The sequence below is a fragment of the Mustela lutreola genome, chromosome 4 (genome assembly GCF_030435805.1).
Source record: "Mustela lutreola isolate mMusLut2 chromosome 4, mMusLut2.pri, whole genome shotgun sequence".
NCBI lineage: Eukaryota > Metazoa > Chordata > Mammalia > Carnivora > Mustelidae > Mustela > Mustela lutreola.
The window spans coordinates 114136236-114154034 of NC_081293.1; the positions used below are offsets into that span (position 1 = coordinate 114136236).

The window sequence follows — 17799 nt, forward strand, 5'->3', positions numbered from 1 at the left end:
TTATTTATTTATTTGACAGAGATCACAAGTTGGCAGAGAGGCAGACAGAGAGAGAGAGGGAGGGAAGCAGGCCCCCTGCTGAGCAGAGAGCCCGATGCGGGACTCAATCCCAGGACTCCGGGATCATGACCTGAGCCGAAGGCAGAGGCTTAACCCACTGAGCCACCCAGGCGCCCCGGCCCTGGGATCTTTTAAAGAGGTCCTCTGGCCTGAGGAGGGAGGAGGCATTCCAGAGGGGCTCACAGCACTCTGGCAGAGTGCTCTGCCTGCCACAGTCCCTTGACTTTGCTGTGTCTTCATTTCATCCGCTGCTGAGAATATCCCACCAGGTCAATACACTTCCCCTAACCACCATGGCACTACATTTAGTGTCTAACGACCATCGCGGCAAATGAGACCACAGGCTCAGATTCTAGCCCCCACTCTGCCTCTTAATTGCCTTGTGACTCTAGACAAGTTTCTCTAACTCGGGCTGCCTTCGTGTCCATGGCTGTAAACCGGAGACTACCTGCCTCAGGGGCCGGGACGCAGGGAAGGTGACAGATTTCCTGTGCCGGGGTCCGTGCTGCACCCCTTACCTTCCAGCTCCAGTTTTCTTTTGGAAGACGGTCACTTGGAATTCCGAGTTGTCCTTTATGGACAGCATCCCGACTGCGGCTCCTACTCAGATGGAATCCATTGATAAAACGGAGCCGGGCTCATCATCTGCCAAGCACTTGCCCTCCAAGCTGGGGGCCGAAAGAGAGTCCATGCTGCTGAGTGAGAAAGCCTGAGCCTGAGTGAGCCGACACAACCGTGAAGGCCACAGGTGACAGCGGTGCTCAAAGTCTCCTGGGAGGGGATGGGTCCCCTAAAAGCCATATTGGAAAATTCAAGACAGTTTCTTTCTAAAGCCGGTATAGGGAACCACACTGGGTGTTGGTAGCTGGCTCAGCCATTCAATGAGGCGTCTGCGCTGAGGCTTTCAATGCAAGATATTGATGCTGTGAGTATGAAAATATCTCAGTGAATAAGCATGGGGTGGGGGAGGTCCGAATTTTTACTGAAATGGAATTGCTCAAGGACCAGGTGCCTCCAGCCAGTGGAGAGCAAGGGAGAGAAAGGACTGTGGAGACACCAGGCTCCCCACACTTACCAGAGATTTCCAGAACGCTGGGAGGCGATGTCTGCAAGCCCGCTACTCAGCTGTTCTCCAGCTGGGCGCCCTGGAGTCACACCTGGATGGTTAAGGCCTGTAGGTGAAGCAGGTGGTCAGCCTAGCTGCTGACACCACGGTCTGGACTTCTTGTGGCAGAAATGCAAAACAAGTAAAAGGATTTGGTCTTCGGTCCTGGGGTCCCCAGCTCCTCCAGGCCGGGGCCTCAGGCTGTGGGCGTGGGACTGCTGACCAGGACCTAAAAGGCATCTCTTTCCTCTTCCTAAGGGAGCAGGAGTGCCGTGCAGGAATGCCCATATAGGTGGGCGGGGCGGGGTGGGGGTCCTTAGGGATCTTCCAGGCTGCCCCTGTCCACTGCACCGTCTTCCAGGATTGTCAGGTGGTAGAGCTCAGACCACAGGCTCTGATGTTTTCTAGCATTGTAACCTCGGGCACGTCCTGTCTCTGAACTTCATGCCTTTCATCTGTGGCAGAGAGCTAGTAATAATACCTCTCTTGGGGAATTGAAAGAATTAAATGCTCCAAGGGAAATCAAGTTTCGTAGACTGCCTGATACAGGGGACTTTCTTAGTAAATTATTAGTAGTGTTGGCCAGAGGACAGAGGGCTGGGACCAGAGGTTGCTAAGCCAAGATCAGTCACAGACGTTGTTCTTGAACTTACTTCCGTACGGGTGTTCTCACAGTGACTTTGTTTCCACTTTAGTGGAATATTTATTTATTTATTTATTTAAGCGCAATATTTATTTATTTATTTATTTATTTTTATTATTCGTATTTAGCTTTAGCACAGTAGATGGGTTTGATCTTTCTGTCCAGAAAGAAACGCGTCGTAAGAGTGATGAACTGTTGCAGTCTTTTGCTTTGGAAACGATCCCTCAAAGAAATAATCCTAAAACACTTTTTAAATAAATTACTTTTTTTTTTTTAAAGCCAAAAAAGAAAACCAAAAAACCAGATAATAAGCACATGGCTTAAAAAGTGGCTCAATAATATAGAGCAATGATTGACTGTTACCTAACCATTTTAAGTGACCGGTGACCGGTATATGAGAATCAGTAGGGTATAAATAGAATAACGGTAGTTGAAAAAGAATAATCCAAAACAGCAATTAATTGCCGTTTTGCTAACGCATCTATTTACATTAACAAAGAAAGAGGGTCGCCTGGTGGCTCAATTGGTTAAGCCTCTGCCTTGGGCTCCTGTCATGATCTCAGGGTCCTGGGATGGAGCCCTGCATCAGGCTCTCTGCTCAGCGAGGAGCCTGCTCTTCCCCCTCTCTCTCTGCCTCCCTCTCTGCCTGCTTGTGATCTCTCTGTCAAATAAATAAAAAAAAATAAAAATAAAAAAAGAAAGAAAGAAAAATTGGAGAAAAAGAATTTTTCTCTAAAAAAATTGTAAAAGTCTGTAATGTATTTTAATAGTGAATAAAAAATTCAGTGTTCTATAAACTCTTCCTGGGCAGGGCAGGTGGAATAAGTATAATTATAAGGATCTACCTTAGGCTGACCCTTGAGCAAAACAGAAAAAAATAAGCCCAGGGTAGGTGAGGACTCGCATCAGAATGATTGTCATAAATCTGGAATGCTTTACCCAAGGACATTGCCCCCGCACAGAGTGCCTTTTTACGAGAAACCGGGACCCTGTCTGCCTCTATCAGCAGCCCACCCCACTCTCCACCAAAAGACAAAACCATGTGAGTTCTCCACGGGCGGGTCATCCCAGACTAGAGAAACACCGATTGAATAGGAATTGGATCTTTCTGAAAAATCTACTCACTCCGCGCTACCCAGGACATCAGTTCTCCCCCTTTTCAAAAGCTTCACCGACTGAAGTGTGCAGCTCGCCTCCTAAGGGAGGCTCTGATCACTGTGACCTGAGCTCCCCACTTTAAATCCGTACACAGCCTTTCTCGCTCGTACCAGAGGCTGCCAAGCTTGTTCTCGAAGCTCAGGGGACAGAAGTACGGGTCTCTTTGTGGGGTACCTTGAAAGAGTGATACATTTACTCCTGTCTGAACAATAAGGAATAGTTCAATAGGAAACACTGCTTTAATCTGTTTATTACAATTCAAAATCACACATTTAAGGGTAAAGGGCTATCTTCAGGTTTTGATGAGTAATTCTCTCCTTTACAACTTGTTCTTCTAATTGGTCATTTGAGGAGAATTTATGGAACTAAAAACCAAGAAATAAGCGGATCTGTTGATTTCTTTCTTTTCTGTGAATTCAGGAGTGGAACGTGTTGGCTGGGTCACTAAACAGAGTTCCCTGAGAAGGTGATTTTAGAATCATTGGTGTGGCTCATTCATTTTATCCTTAATCACACCCTTTCTTGTGATTTTTCTTTGTTTACTATTATTATTATTATTATTATTTAAAAGCTATAATTCTAGTAGAGTTAACATACAGTGTTATATTAGTTTCAGGTGCACAATATAGTGATTCAACCATTCTGTATGTTACCCCCTGCTTATCAGGACAAGTGTACTCTTTTTGGTTTTTTTAACAGGGCGCGCGAGTTAGGTGGGGAGCAGAGTGGGAGGGAGAGAAAGAATTGTAGGCAGGCTCCACGCCCAGCACAGAGCCCAACACCGGGCTCGATCTCAGCGTCCTGAGCTGAAGTCAAGCGATGAACACTTCACCGATTGAGGCCCCTGGGGTATACTCTTAATCTTAACCAAGAATACTCTTAATCTTAATCCCCATCACCTATTTCCCCCATCCCCATCCCCCCCCGCCCATCTCCCCTCTGGCAACCACCAGTTTGTTTTCCCTAGTTAAGAGTCTGTTTTTTGGTTTTTTATTTTGTTTCATTTCTTAAATTCCACATATGAGTGAGATCATATGGTATTTGTCTCTCTCCATTTACTTGTATTATTTTTAACTCTTAGTTTAGCAAAACAGAATTTCTCTTCGTTATCAAAGCCCACCTCTCCCCCAGAGCTGAGAACGATTTCTGCACATCCTCCCCCCGCCCTCCCCACCCACCCCCACTGTGTCAGCTTGAGCAAGTGATCAGCAAGTGAGTCAATGAAAATGTCAAGCATGTCCAAACAGTGGTGGTAAACATCAGAGTTGTATTTTCATTCTGGAAACCTCCGGAAGGGCAGCAAGAACTATGGATTTGAAGTGAGAAGACTTGGTTCTGGTCTAGGCGTGGCCCCCAACTGGCTTCACCCTGCAGGCTGGTGACCAAGAGCCCCTGTAGCCTCATCCATCAGCACGGAGTTCGGACCGCTGACTTTCGATCCATTTCTGATCTTCTGTGATTCTGAGTCCTGCACTTCCTAATTTCCTGGCTCCAAATCTTGCTCGCAGTACATCCCATTTCCTGTCTTCCTGAGAAGCCGCTCGGCCCCCTGCACACGGCACAGAGGCCCATTCCTCGCATAGCCATTGGCCCTGACCTTGGCGAGTCACCTCGCCGCTCTGGGTCTTCTTTGACCAGTCAGCTGTGAGGAGGGTGGAGACGCCTGGCTGCTTCCTGCATGTCTCGCAGGGGCTGTAAAGGCCAGTCCAATTTCACAAAGGATGAATTCCTCCAAGGAAGACCCTGCCTGGGTAAAATATTTCAATACTTCAGCTGTAACTATTGCCATAATATTCGGGAATCATGAGGGATGAGGAGAAAAGCAGCAGGTGTTAGTATCCTTGTATTTATGGTAATGGAGAGGCAAGAGACCTTAGAAGCCAACTAGGAACCCTCTTCATTTACAGATAAAGACACGGAGACTGAGACTGCTCGAGTGGCAGACTCCAGGCCCAGGACTGCAGGGTGGCTGGAGTCGGAGCCTCGGTCCCTGGTTCGCAGCCTAGGGTTCTCCCACTACTTCAAAACAGATGCCCTGGGACCAGCTCTTGGTTTGTAAAAACTACAGCAGAATGGTTCTGGGACCGAAGCATGGATGAAGGGTCTGCTCTGACTCAATGAAGAAAAACTACCGAGGAAAGTTCCTGAGTATAGGCAACCTACAAGCACTGGTCAGGCAGAAGTACCCTCAACAATCAGATGGTGCGTGAAAATCCGCTTCTTCCCCAGGCCCCACTTCATCAGAGGACGGGAGTCAATCTGCATGAGACAGTCTGGCAGCCCATCAGTGTGAGGGAACCCAGAGAAACCCCCAAGAGCCCATTCCCGATCACCAAGTGAACTTGGCTTTCTCTTCCTAGGTCAGGTACACGGAATAACTTAACTGCCAGAAATGTCTCACTCATGAGAAAAGCCTGATACCCCGCTTGGAGATGGAGGGACAACATGGACTGTCATTTTCAGCTCCCATCTTGTTCATTGTCACGTTCAACCCAGATTTCCAGATCTGTGATGTCTAGTTCTTCCCATCAGGACATCTTTTTTTTGGGGGGGGGGGGGATTTTATTTTTTAAGTAATGTCAACCCCCAGGGTGGGGCTTGAACTTACAACCCCAAGATCAAGAGTCGCGTGCCCCACTGACTGAGCCGGGCAGGTGCCCCACATCGGGACGTCTGATGTAATTTTCTTTCTTTATTCAGCATTTGAACGAACAGCCCCCCCCCCCCACTGTATGGGGGCCCCAGAGAGCCAGAAGGAACTTAAGATTTCAGAGCCTTTGTCTTTTGGAGGTCCAGGATTCCTTCCTATAATTGTGTACGAAGTTTTTGTGCGTGTGTAAGTGCACGTTTTTCTTGAGAGGGGGTTCCCTAGCGTGGATCAGACCTGTTACCCTGCAACAGTTAAGGACTTTACGACGTGCACCTGTCGTCCTGGTCAGCATCCCCATCCTGCCCAGTGAGTCGAGACCACACGGGCTGACAATGGGAGAACAAGTGAGGCATATCTGCCGAGAACGCTAGTATTTTCTGTAGAACCTCAGGAAGCTGTGCCCGTCCGCCTAGACCCAGCCCCATATCTGTGACTTCTCCCTCAAGCACAGATGTCCTTCTGTGGGTCCGAGGCCAGCAGCTGGGGCCTGGCCCTCAGTGAGCCCTGTAGAGGCCGCAGGGGCACATGGACAGAAGCTGGGCCACTTCCTGGCATTCATTGACCCTTTCATTCAGCCCTCCTGGTCCTTCTGACCTTCATGCTCCTGCTGGGGGTTGGTGAGGAAGGGGTTCAGGTTCAAGAATTTCCTATTTGTTCTCTTGAGAGCCCTACTCTACCCGCTGTCAAGGGACCTTGTGGCCCCCGAAGAGCTGTCTGGAGATCACTTGGGCTGTATGGTTGCCCCACGGTGTTCTGGGAACACCTGGTTCCCTCTGCTAGTCCTTTGGGGCTGGTTTTGCAGAAAGCAAGCCCGGTGGACGCCTCCTTGAGAAGCCGGGAATTCGTTGAACGTGCCATTTGATAGAAACATTCAAAACGTCGTCACTCCTTGGTGGGATAGGAGCAGATGTCCAGACAGAATCGTAGTCAGAGCTGGGGCTTTGGGGTCCCAACCCTGCAAGATAGACGCTTTTCTCTTTGCCTCTTGTGTATTTGAGTGTGCGTGAGCATGTGGGGCTCGCCTGCTACCCGTGATGTGCTGAGTTCTCTTCTTTCTTCCTCCGCAGAGAGAAGACACGGGTCAATGTGTAGGCCTTCTCCCTCTCCGGCATCTCCACCCTCCAATTCCAGGACATCGTTAGTACAGGTGAAAACTAAAGCCTGTCTCAGCGGCCAGAACTCTGCCAGCAGCACCTCAAAGCCATTCAAAACGCCCAAAGACAATCTCCTTACCTCCAGCAGCAAACAGCACACGGTCTTTTCTGCAAAAGGATCAAGGGACAAACCATGGTGAGTGTCGGGCGCTGGCAGCCGGCAGCGGTCTGTCCCCGCCGCTCGTCTGTCCTGGGTCACCGCAGGAAACGGTGTTTACCCTCTGGCTTTGTTCCTGGGCAACATGTCCAGGAATTTGGGGAATGAGGAGGGAAGGGGCAGAAAACCAGAATGATGGGACTGGGGACGAGAAACCTAAATCCTGAGAGGGCACACGGGGCCTTAAGGCACCACGTGCCTGACAGGGGAAGCCTTTCTGTCCCTGAGAGCTGAGCCAAGCCATGTCTAAGAACAGGGTGCCAGGGAAGTATTCCTCAGTGAGGCGGTCGTCTCAATTTTCCGCCCCAGTGAAGAGAAGCACTGATGAAAATAATCAAAAGCAGGGACAGTTTGCCCAGCAGGGAGTGAGGCCCTGTGAGGCAGGCCCTCCACCGAGCCTCCGCTCCCGGACAGCAGCCGACAGAGGCAGGTAATGGGGAGCTGACCTCTGAAAGGAAAAGAGGAAATCCAAAGAGAACATCACCCCTTTGAGGGGTGGGAGAGGGCTGGTTGCAAGTGACTGTGGAGAATCAGAGGCTCTGGGTTCGTTTTGTTTTGTTTTTATCTCAGTCTTTACCCAAAAGTCAGGGAAAGGTCACCTGTGGAATGGACAGATAGGAAACGAGACATGGAAAGGAGGACCGGAGGCAGGAGGCGAACGTCTTCAAATTCGGACAGCCCCAACGTGAAACACTTAAGGGACTGGCTTCTGACCGAGCCTCTAGCCTTCTCGTTCAGGCATCGTGGAGGCAGACGAGGGATAAGTGTGGAGCCTGCCTCATTTGTGTATTTAAAGAGAAAAAGTGTTCTGTTAATTAATGATAGTTAATTACACTTAAGTTCATACCTAGTAAAGCTGTGGACTAAAATCATCCATCAATTAGTTTGTCACTGCTCACTGGAAATTATGATGACTTTGTAAAGAGCTAATTATGCCAGATCAATTAGAGAGCCTCTTGTGATAGAGTGGAAAGGTTTAGACACAGCTGTCAAGGAGGGGAGTAACCTGTCATCCAGGTGGGCCTCGTGGGCAGGCTTTGTTCTCTCGGCTTGTTAGGATCCCAGGGCCATCCTGTAGGAGGATGGAGCAGGTTAGGGAAGGCCCAGCCTGAGAGTGACGGTGGGTGGCCTCTGGCCCCGCTTGCTCAGAGTGAGAGGCTCCCTTGTATCTGTGACCTCAGCAGCCTCGATATAAGCACATGCACGTTCTGGCCATCACTGTCCCTGTACAGATCTCAGCTGGGTGACCCTGGGCAAGTTGTTCCATCCAGTGTGCCTCAGTTTTCTTCATCTGTAAAATGGGGCTACTGAAAGCTCTACCCCGTGGAATTGCTGTGAGGCTCTAGTGAGCTAATTTTTATAAAGGCAGCAAGTGCAATGTCTGGAGAGGAGCACACATTTGACATACTGGGAAGATAATGTTACCATCCTCATTGTCAGCTGCACCAAAGGTCAGAGCTCCTCTAAATGGTGACAAAGGTTGGGAAGTCAAATCTCTCTGCAAAACTAGAGAAATGAAGTTGAAAATGGAAAAGGATAAAGTCCTTTCTTCAGAGTCCAGAGTACTGAGAAACCACCGGAGAGAGCTGGACCAAGGGCCCGGGAGGAAGGAGCCAGAAGGAAAATCGGGGGTCACGGAAGATCATAACATGAACACAATGGACCACAGATGATAGACGTCCCAGCGGCATGAGACATGCTCTAAGACGTCCAAGATGTCTCCTCAGGGAGACCGCTGGGTTAGATCAGGCCCCACACTCCATTCAGACCAATGCCACATGCCCTCGTGAAGACCGCTGTGGGCCAGGCCCATCAGCCCAAGCAGGATAATTCTGGAAGTCTCTGAGAACATTGGCCAGGGCCCACAGAAGAGCAGCCAGAAGGACTGCAAGGAGGGAAATCCTTCTTAGGGAAAAAGCAGCTCCAGACACTAGAGCACTCGTCTTGTGTGAAGAGCGGAAACCTGGCTGGTGATTGCCCACTTTCAAGGAGGCAAACCTGAAGACCGACAAGGGGTGGGCAATGCAGGAGGCTTTCTCCCTGGCCTCTAGCCGAGCTATCGGCCCCCAACCCTCCATTGCCAGGAGTGTGTCAGGAAGGCTGGAAAGACTTTTCTTGGAGACTCGGAGGACTCTGCCTTGGTTCTGGCAGGCTTCCCTGGAGAGCAGTGTGAAAGAGCCAGCAGGGAGCTGGGGGCAAGAGAAGCCAGTTCAAGTCCGGGCTCAGCCAGGAATGTTCTGTGTGACCTTGTACAAGTCACTTCACTTCTCTGAGTCTCCTTTTCAAGCCTGAGTAGTTTGTGAGTCTAAGTCACAGTCATCTCAAAAATTTTCAAAGCTTCCTCATTGCCTTCTCAACTAAGGGTTAGACCCTATACAAACTGGCCCCAAGCTTCCCCACTGTGTCTTTCTTTGGTACCTATCTAGAATATCCATCCATCTGTCGTTACTCAATTTAACATTTAATAAGCACCTACTATAATACTGTGTGCCAATTCTGTAACGAGGCCTATATATTAAGTATATATGGGGGGCCCCTGATGTCCCCTATGGCATCTTTGTGCAAATAGAAAAAAGCTTGGATACAGCCCTGTCCCAGAGTGCATTGTTGGCTAACTGTCTTCATCCCCTACTCACTTCCTCAAGCAGAAATCCTGGTGCAGTGCATAACCTGTACAACTGCACACTGTAGCCTTAGGGATGCAAAATTAAATAAGACAAAGACTCTCAGACTGCCTCAGTGGCTCAGTCATTAAGTATCTGCCTTCGGCTTAGGTCATGATCTCAGGGTCCTGGGATTGAGCCCTGTGTCAGGCTCCAAGCTTAGTGGGGAGTCTGCTTCTCCCTCTTCCTCTGCCACTTCCCCCACCCCAGCTTATGTGCTCTTGTGCATGCTCCCTCTCTCTCAAATAAATAAAATCTTAAAAAAAAAAAAAAAAGACACAGACTCTCTTAGGGAGTCTGTAATAAAAAGAGACAGATGCTAACACAGAGTACAACGTGTTAAGAACTAAGATACTGGTAGAACAAAAGATGGGCACCTACCCCAGTCTGAGGACTCAGGAAGGGTTTTTCAGAAGGGGTCACCCTAGAGCTGAATTTGAAGGATAAATAGGAATCCTCTAGAAAAAGAAAACTAGATTCAATTGGTGAATGTTTTATCTATTTTACCAACATGTTTTGGGTTTTTTTAAACTTTTTTTTTAAGAAAGTGGGAAGAGGGTCCCAGGCAAAGGGAATGGACTGCACAGGGTTATCTGCACGTGGGGAGAGGGGGGAGGTGAACCTGGGTAGGTGGGCAGGGCCATATTATGAAGTTCCGCTCTGTGTGCTAAGTTCAGGGATTTGGACTTCCGGAAGGCTGCCCGGAGCTGCTAAAGGATCAGCTTCTAGGGGCCTGGGCGGCTCCAGTGGTTAAGCCTTCGACTCCTGATCTTGGCTCAGGTCACGATCTCAGGGTGGTGAGGTTGAGCCTGCGTGGGGCTCTGTGTTGAGCGCAGAGCCTGTTTGGGATTCGCCCTCCCTCTGCCCCTCCCGCGCCCCCCACTACAGCAGCTTTCCGAGGTGGTGGAGCCCCCTGCCGGCCGTGTGAAGGATGGCTTGAGGCGCCCCTCGGAAAGCAGCAAGAACAGTGAGGGAGCTTTGAGTATCCCGGGTGAGGTGCGGGGACATTCTGTACGCAGGCAGCGGTCGCCGGCGTGTGCAGAAGGGGCCAGGTAGGAGAAACAGCGGGCAGAAAACCGCCACGGGACCTCAGAGCTCATTGCATGCAGGGCTTGGAGTACGTGAGAAGAGCAGGATGCCGCTGTCCTCCCGGGCCGGTATAGCGGGCTGACTGGTCCTGCTGCTGTCTCTTGAGGAGGATAGGAAGGGCCAGGGTTTAGGAGGGAAGGAAAGGCGGGATTAAACTGGGAAGTCCATGCGTGTGAAGTCCAGACACCTCGGAGATGTGCAGGTTCCTGTCCAGATCACCGCGATAAAGTAAATAGCGCAGTAAAGCAAGTCCTATGAATTTTAGGTTTCCTGGTGTATATAAAAGTTATGTATACACTACACTGTAATCTGTTAAGTGTGCAACAGCATTGTCTTTAAGAAATAGTGTATTCACCTTACGTATGTATGTATGTATGTATGTATTTTAAAAGATTTTATTTATTTGACAGAGAAAAATACAGCAAGAGAGAGAACACAAGCAGGGGAGTGGGAGAGGGGGAAGCAGGCTTCAGGTCAAGCAGGGAGCCCGATGTGGGGCTCGATCCCAGAACCCTGAGATCATGACCTGAGCCAAAGGCAGATGCTTAACTGACTGAGCCACCCAGGCGCCCCACACCTAATTTAAAAATACTTTATTGTGGGGTACCTGGGTGGTTCAGTCGGTTAACCATCTGTCTTGGTCTTAGGCCATGATCCCAGGGTCCTGGGATCAAGCTCTGCATCCAGCTCCCTGCTAAGTTGGGGACTGCTTCTCCCTCCCCTCCCTGCTCCCTATCTCTGTCTCTCTCTCAAATAAATAAATACATAAATACATAAAACTACTTCATTGCTATGAAAAGTGCTAACCGTCATCTGAGCTTTCGGGGCGTCGTAATGTTTTTGCTGGTAGAAGGTCTTGCTTGTGTGGATGGCTGCTGACTGATGGGGATGGCAGTTGCTGGAGCCTGGAGTGGCTGTGACAAGTTTTTAAAGTAAGACAACAATGACATTTGCCACATTAGTTGACTTTTCCTTTCAAGAGGGATTTCTCTGTAGCATACACGTGCTGCTCAAGAGCATTTTACCCCCAGCCGCCAGAATTCCTTTCAAGCCCGGAGACCATCCTCTCAAACACTGCTTTATCCACTAGGTTTCTGCTGTATTCTCAATCCTTTGCTGTCGTTTCCACGGTCTTCACAGCACCCTCTCCAGGAGTATATTCCATCTCTGGAAACCACTTCCCTGGCTCCTCCATCAGGAGCGACCCCTCCTCTGTTCAAGTTCCAGCACGAGATCGTAATATTCAGCCACGTCTTCAGACTGCACTTCTCACCCTATTCTCTGGCTGTTTCCACCCTCCTGTAGCTACTTTTCCCACCAGAGCCTCGAACCCCGCTTCATGGCATCTAGAATGGTGAATCCTTCCCAGAAGATTTTTAGTTCATTTGGCCCAGACCGTCAGAGGAATCACAACCGGAGGCAGTTATAGCCTTAAGTGAAAGGTATTTCTTCAGTAGTAAGACTTGAAACCCGGGGTGCTTTCCTGGTCCATGGGCCGCAGAACCAGACACCGTGTTCACAGGCATGAGAACAACACAAATCGCGGCGTCCTTCTCCATCAGAACTCGAGTGACCAAGTTCATTGTCAATGAGCAGTCGTATTTTATTTTTTTTAAACTTTATATTTTTTTATTAAAGATTTTGTTTATTTATTTGACAGAGATCACAAGTAGGCAGAGAAAGAGAGAGAAGAGGAAGCAGGCTCTTTGCTGAGCAGAGAGTCCCATGCGGGGCTTGATCCCAGGACCCTGGGATCATGACCCAAGCCCAGGGCAGAGGCTTAACCCCCTGAGCCACCCAGGCGCCCCAGCAGTCGTATTTTAAAAGGAATCTTTTTTTTTTTTTTTTTTTTTTTTTAAATTTTCTGAGCGGTAGGTCTCCACGATAGGCTGAAAAGCTTCAGTAAACCATGTTGTAGACAGATGTGGTGTCAGGTGGGCTTCGGTGTTTCATTTAGAGAGCTATAGGCAGAGTAGATCTAGTGTCATTCTTAAGGGCCCCAGGATTTTTGGACTCGTAAATGAGCATTAGGTAGAACCTGAAGTCCCCAGCTGCCTATCGGGAGAGCCGGCCTGTCCTTTGAAGCTTTAAAGGTAGGCATTGACCTGTCTGTGGCCATGAAAGTCCCAGAAGATGGCATCTTCTCCCAGTAGGAGGCTGTTTCCCCTACACTGAAAACCTCTCGTTCAGTGCAGCCGCCTTCATTCATGATCTGAGCTAGATCTTCTAGAAGAACTTGTTGTAGCTTCTCCATCAGCACCTTCTGCTTCACCTTGCTCTCTTACATTCTAGAGACGCCTTCTTTCCTTAAACCTCATGAACCAACCTCTGCTCAATTCAGACTTGTCTTCTCTTACTTCGTCTCCTCTCTCAGCCTTCAGGGAAGGCAGTGTTAGGGCCTTGCTCTGGATTAGGCTCTGGCTTAAGGGAGAGTTGTGGCTGATTTGATCTTCTGTCCATATCACTGTCCATATCCATGACCCCTAAAATGTTCTCCATTTATCAGCAGTAAGGCTGTTTGGCTTTCTTATCATTCATGTGTTCTCTGGAGGAACACTTTTAATTTCCTTCAGTAATTTTTCCTTTGCATTCACAGCTTGGCTATCCGGTGCAAGCTTTTGGCCTGTCTCAGCTTTCAACATGCCTTCCTTGCTACACTAAAGAATTTCTAGCTTTCAGTTTAAAGTGGGAGACAAGTGCCTCTTTTTTCCCCTTGAACACTTACAGGCTGTTGTGGGGTTAGTCACTGGGCTGATCTCAAGACTGTTGTGTCTCAGGGAATCGGGGAGGCCCGAGGAGAGGGAGAGAGCCTGAGAATGGTTGAGAACGGCTGGTCAGGGGAGCCATCCAAATACGCTTGTTGCTCAGCTGCGTCTGTGGTCTTACACGATGTGGTCTTATATGGATGCGGTTCGCGGCGCCCTGAAGCAATGATTACAACAGTCACATCAAAGATCGCCCATAACAACTATCACAATATGAAAAGTTTGAACTACTGCAAGAATTACCAAAATGTGACACAGAGACACAAAGTAAGCAGGTGGCTATTGGGAAAATGGCGCCGAAAGACTTGTTCGACGCAGCGTGTGCGAATTGCGACCAAGCGAAATGCACTAAAACATCCACATAGAGATATTCAGTTGGTGGCATTGGATGTGGGGACCCAGAGGTCAGGAGAGCGGCGTGGGCTGGGAATGGAGCTGTGAGAGTCATCAGTGTAGACACAGGCATGGAGGCTGGAGGTACAGATGGGTCCTCCAGGGAAGCTTGTGTGTCTTGAGAGGAGCAGGGGTCAAGGGCCGAGGACGGTGAGGGGGTGGGGGGTGTGCGAGGGAAGAGGGTCTGAGGAGAAAAGGACTGCTGAGCTGAGATTCTTCCTACAGCATCCTGGCCCTTCTGGTCCAGATCCTCAGCGCCCGCACAGCCTGTCCGCCCAGCCACCTTCTCCGTGAACCCTGTGCCTCACCCACTTCCTCCCTGCAGGCCCCCGATACACTGACATCTTTTAATTCCCACAGCACTTCGTGTCTAGCTCTCCTGCAACTCTGTCCAGGGTCTGCTCCAGGTTAGACCTCCTGCCACTCTGCTCCGTAGTAAGTGCCAGGCCTCACTCTCGGCCAACTTAGTCCCCTTGTCAGTAAATATTTGTTGAATTGAATGAAATTGATCTGACCATTGAAAGGGTTTGTAAGATTTCTGTTCTTGAAGACAGTTAACCTTTTACCTACAACTGTTTGGACTGGTATTCTCCAGTGGAAATATAATGTGTGACACACGTGGAGTGGTAAACTTTCTAGTAGCCACGGTGGAGAAAGTGAAAAGATGACAAATTTTTTTTTTTAAGATTTTATTTATTTGAGACAGGAGGAAATTATTTATTTGAGACAGGAGGAAACAGGCTCCCTGCTGAGCAGAGAGCCCGCTGTGGGGCTCCATCCCAGGACCCTGAGATCATGACCTGAGCCGAAGGCAGAGGTGTAACCCACTAAGCCACCCAGGCACCCCAAAAGATCACAATTTTTAACAGTGTATTTTATTTATCCTAATGTATCCACAGTCTTCTAATTTTAACATATCAGTGGGATCATTTTCATTCTTTTTTGTTTTCTCTACCAAGTCTTTGAGATCCTGTATTTTATACTTAACATACACGTCAATTTGGACAGTGCGTTTTCATCATAAATACTTAACCCTATATTCAGATTTTGTAAACAACTAGAGATTATAAAATATGAATTTGCATACCCAGGTTGTTCCAAACACACTGAAGCATTTTCTAATAACTGAATCAAGTTCCTCAGATTGAATAAAATTTTTAAAATTCAGTTCCTCAGCCCTTTTTAAAGTGCTCTATAATGGGATGCCTGGGTGGCTCAGTGGGTTACACATCTGCCTTCAGCTCAGGTCATGATCCCAGGATCCTGGGATCGATCTCCGCATCAGGCTCCTTGCTCAGCGGGGAGCTTGCTTCCCCCCTGCCTCTGCCGTTCCCCCTGCTTGTGCTCTCTTTCTCTCTCTCTCTCTCTAACAAATAAAATCTTTTTTTTTTTTTTTTAAGTGCTCACTAGCCACAAACAGCTAGTGGTTGCTGCATCGCACAGATCTGGGCACCTAGGCCAGGCGACCCTTGGTGGGGTCCTCTGGTTCCTTGATTCACAGGTGCGTGACCGTGGCTCCTGGCGTCTCTGTGACATCACGCTCCCTGCAGGAGCTGACAGATTTCAGGGTGGAAGGCACGTTTGCCCGGCCTGGTTTAGCCAGCTGCCACTAGGTGTGAGGTGGGAATGGGCCTGACGGACGCAGGCAGGCCGTGCCAAGGATCCCTTGCCCCGAAGCAGTTCTGCCGCAGCCCCTAAAGGTCAGGAAAGCATAAGGCTTGCGTGCAGGTAATGGAACATGGCCTTTAGATTAGACTTAACAGGAGTTGAGGGACGCCCTTTTCCAAGTAGCTCAAATCCCCATGTATGGCAATAAAAAACACCACTCCTGAGTTCAGGCTATCCTCCAAGCATCTCACTCAAGGTTAAAGGGCCTGCGGGTGTGTTGTTTTCTCCCTTTTGTGCTGGGAGGTTAAAAAATAACTCTGCATTAGAAGAAAGGGAGAAAGGGGGCGTCCCTACGCCACCACTCACAGCCACCAGAGCCCCCGTTCAACACCACCCAGAGCCCCCCTCCACCAGTGCCCTGCCCTCAGGGGGCCAGCGGTGGGGGAATTCTGTGTCACCTCACCCTCTCGATGTCCACCGAGCCCAGAAAGGCCGAGGGATGGTGGCAAGATGATTCTGTCCCTAGGTGGAAGTCAAGAGGGAATTATAGCTGTTCGGCTCTTTTTTTTTTTTTTTTAAATATTTTATTTATTTATTTGACAGAGAGAGATCACAAGCAGGCAGAGAGGCAGGCAGAGAGAGAGAGAGGAGGAAGCAGCAGGCTCCCTGCTGAGCAGAGAGCCTGATGCGGGACTCGATCCCAGGATCCTGAGATCATGACCCGAGCCGAAGGCAGCAGCCCAACCCACTGAGCCACCCAGGCGCCCCTGGCTGTTCGGCTCTTTTGAGCTAAAATGAACATTGCAACCTTTACTTCTGAGCCTCCTGCTCAGCCAGGGGGCTCGCCCCGCCTAGTGGACCGGGTCGGGCCGTCTGACTTTCCCTTCTGCTGTCCCACTGGCCACCCGGGGCCAGGAAGGGAGCCGTGGGGTCACTTACACCTGCAAACCCGTTAGTGTGGGCGGGAGCGGGTGAGGCTTCCCTCCTCGCATAGCTTGTTGCCTTCTTTTGGGCCTGATCCACCCATATGTGTGTGATGAATGCTGAATATGCCCAGCTATTAAAAATGCAGATGAGCCTGCCGCCCCAGAAAGAGGATGAGCCAGAGCAAGAGAACAGTCAGACAGACATGCCTGACAGTGAGGTGGGGGTGACGGGGTCACTGCCCTCCCTTAGGCAGGGCTACTCTGGACACCTAGAATGGGAGGCGTGTCCTCCTGGAGTGGTGGGGGTTCGGGGGTTTGGGGAGTACACATGCTCTTGAAGCCCTTCCCAGTGTCGTATGGAGACGGGGGGGGGGGGGATAGCCCCACCTCGTGGGAGAAATGAGGCTGGCTTATCTGGTCTTGCCTGGTGTTGGCATGAAGTGGGGGCAGGACCACGGCTTGTTACTAGTGGCTCCCGGAGGGCAAAGGGACTCATCTCGGGGCTCCCAATCAGGCTGGGAAACCCCAGACATCCAAATGAATGAAGTAGTCCGTGACACAGAGCAGTTCCTTCTACCTCACAGAGATTTTTCTGATGCGAAAGGAAATGACGGGTATAAATAGCCTAACTTTCAAGTTCTTTTTTTTTTTTTTTTTTAATTTTTAAAAAAAATTTTTTAAAGATTTTTATTTATTTATTTATTTGACAGACAGAGATCACAAGCAGGCAGAGAGGCAGGCAGAGAGAGAGGAAGGGAAACAGGCTCCCTGCTGAACAGAGAGCCCGATGCGGGGCTCGATCCCAGGACCCTGGGATCATGACCCGAGCCGAAGGCAGAGGCTTTAACCCACTGAGCCACCCAGGCGCCTCTACCTTTCAGGGTCTTGATGAGAAATCCAAGTGCCAGTTTCCATCATGGAATTGTTGTCCCTGTCCCAATTACAAGAGCTAGGAAGGGAGAACTGTGGTTCTGGGATGATAAAAAGGAGAAACCCTTTGCACTCTGGCAAGAAAGGGAAGGTTCAGTGCTTCCTGTACCACTGGCTGGTCTGTCTGCCTGTGTCCCGGCGTGCACTTGACCGAGTCAGGAGGGAGCTGAGACGTCGTCGGTACGGCCTTGCACAGAAGTCCCTCCCTAGATCCCACGTCCACATCCAGCCCCTCACACAAGAGATTGGGCGGGGGGGGAGGGCGTTCAAAGGCCAGTTTTTACCACCAGTGGTGCGGGTTTGGGTGGCGAGGAAGGAGGAGTGCGACAGAGGGTCAGAGAGGAGAAAAGCAGGGTGGAGAAAAGTAAGACGGTAGAGGTTACCGGAAGGGGCCCCAGAGGGAAGGAGTGAGTGGAAAGGATAGCTGGTGAGAGATTGGGAGGGACAGGCCAGAATATGCAAGCATGGGGGGCGGGGGGAGGATGGTGTCCTTTCCAG

At 49.7% G+C, this 17799-nt stretch overlaps 1 protein-coding gene across 11 annotated transcripts in view; it reads left to right on the top strand.

The window, feature by feature from the left end:
• The window catches only part of ATXN7L1 (ataxin 7 like 1), a 233955-nt gene that overhangs the window by 174728 nt on the left and 41428 nt on the right, over positions 1-17799 (top strand). For 10 of the 11 annotated variants that reach the window (XM_059170837.1, XM_059170839.1, XM_059170836.1 and 7 more), the window contains one exon: positions 6684-6906. In XM_059170837.1, the coding sequence (XP_059026820.1) occupies positions 6684-6906 (223 nt within the window). Of the gene's footprint in view, positions 1-4229; positions 4718-6683; positions 6907-17799 lie in introns of those variants that run through there. The other variant, XM_059170841.1, reaches the window with a different exon arrangement.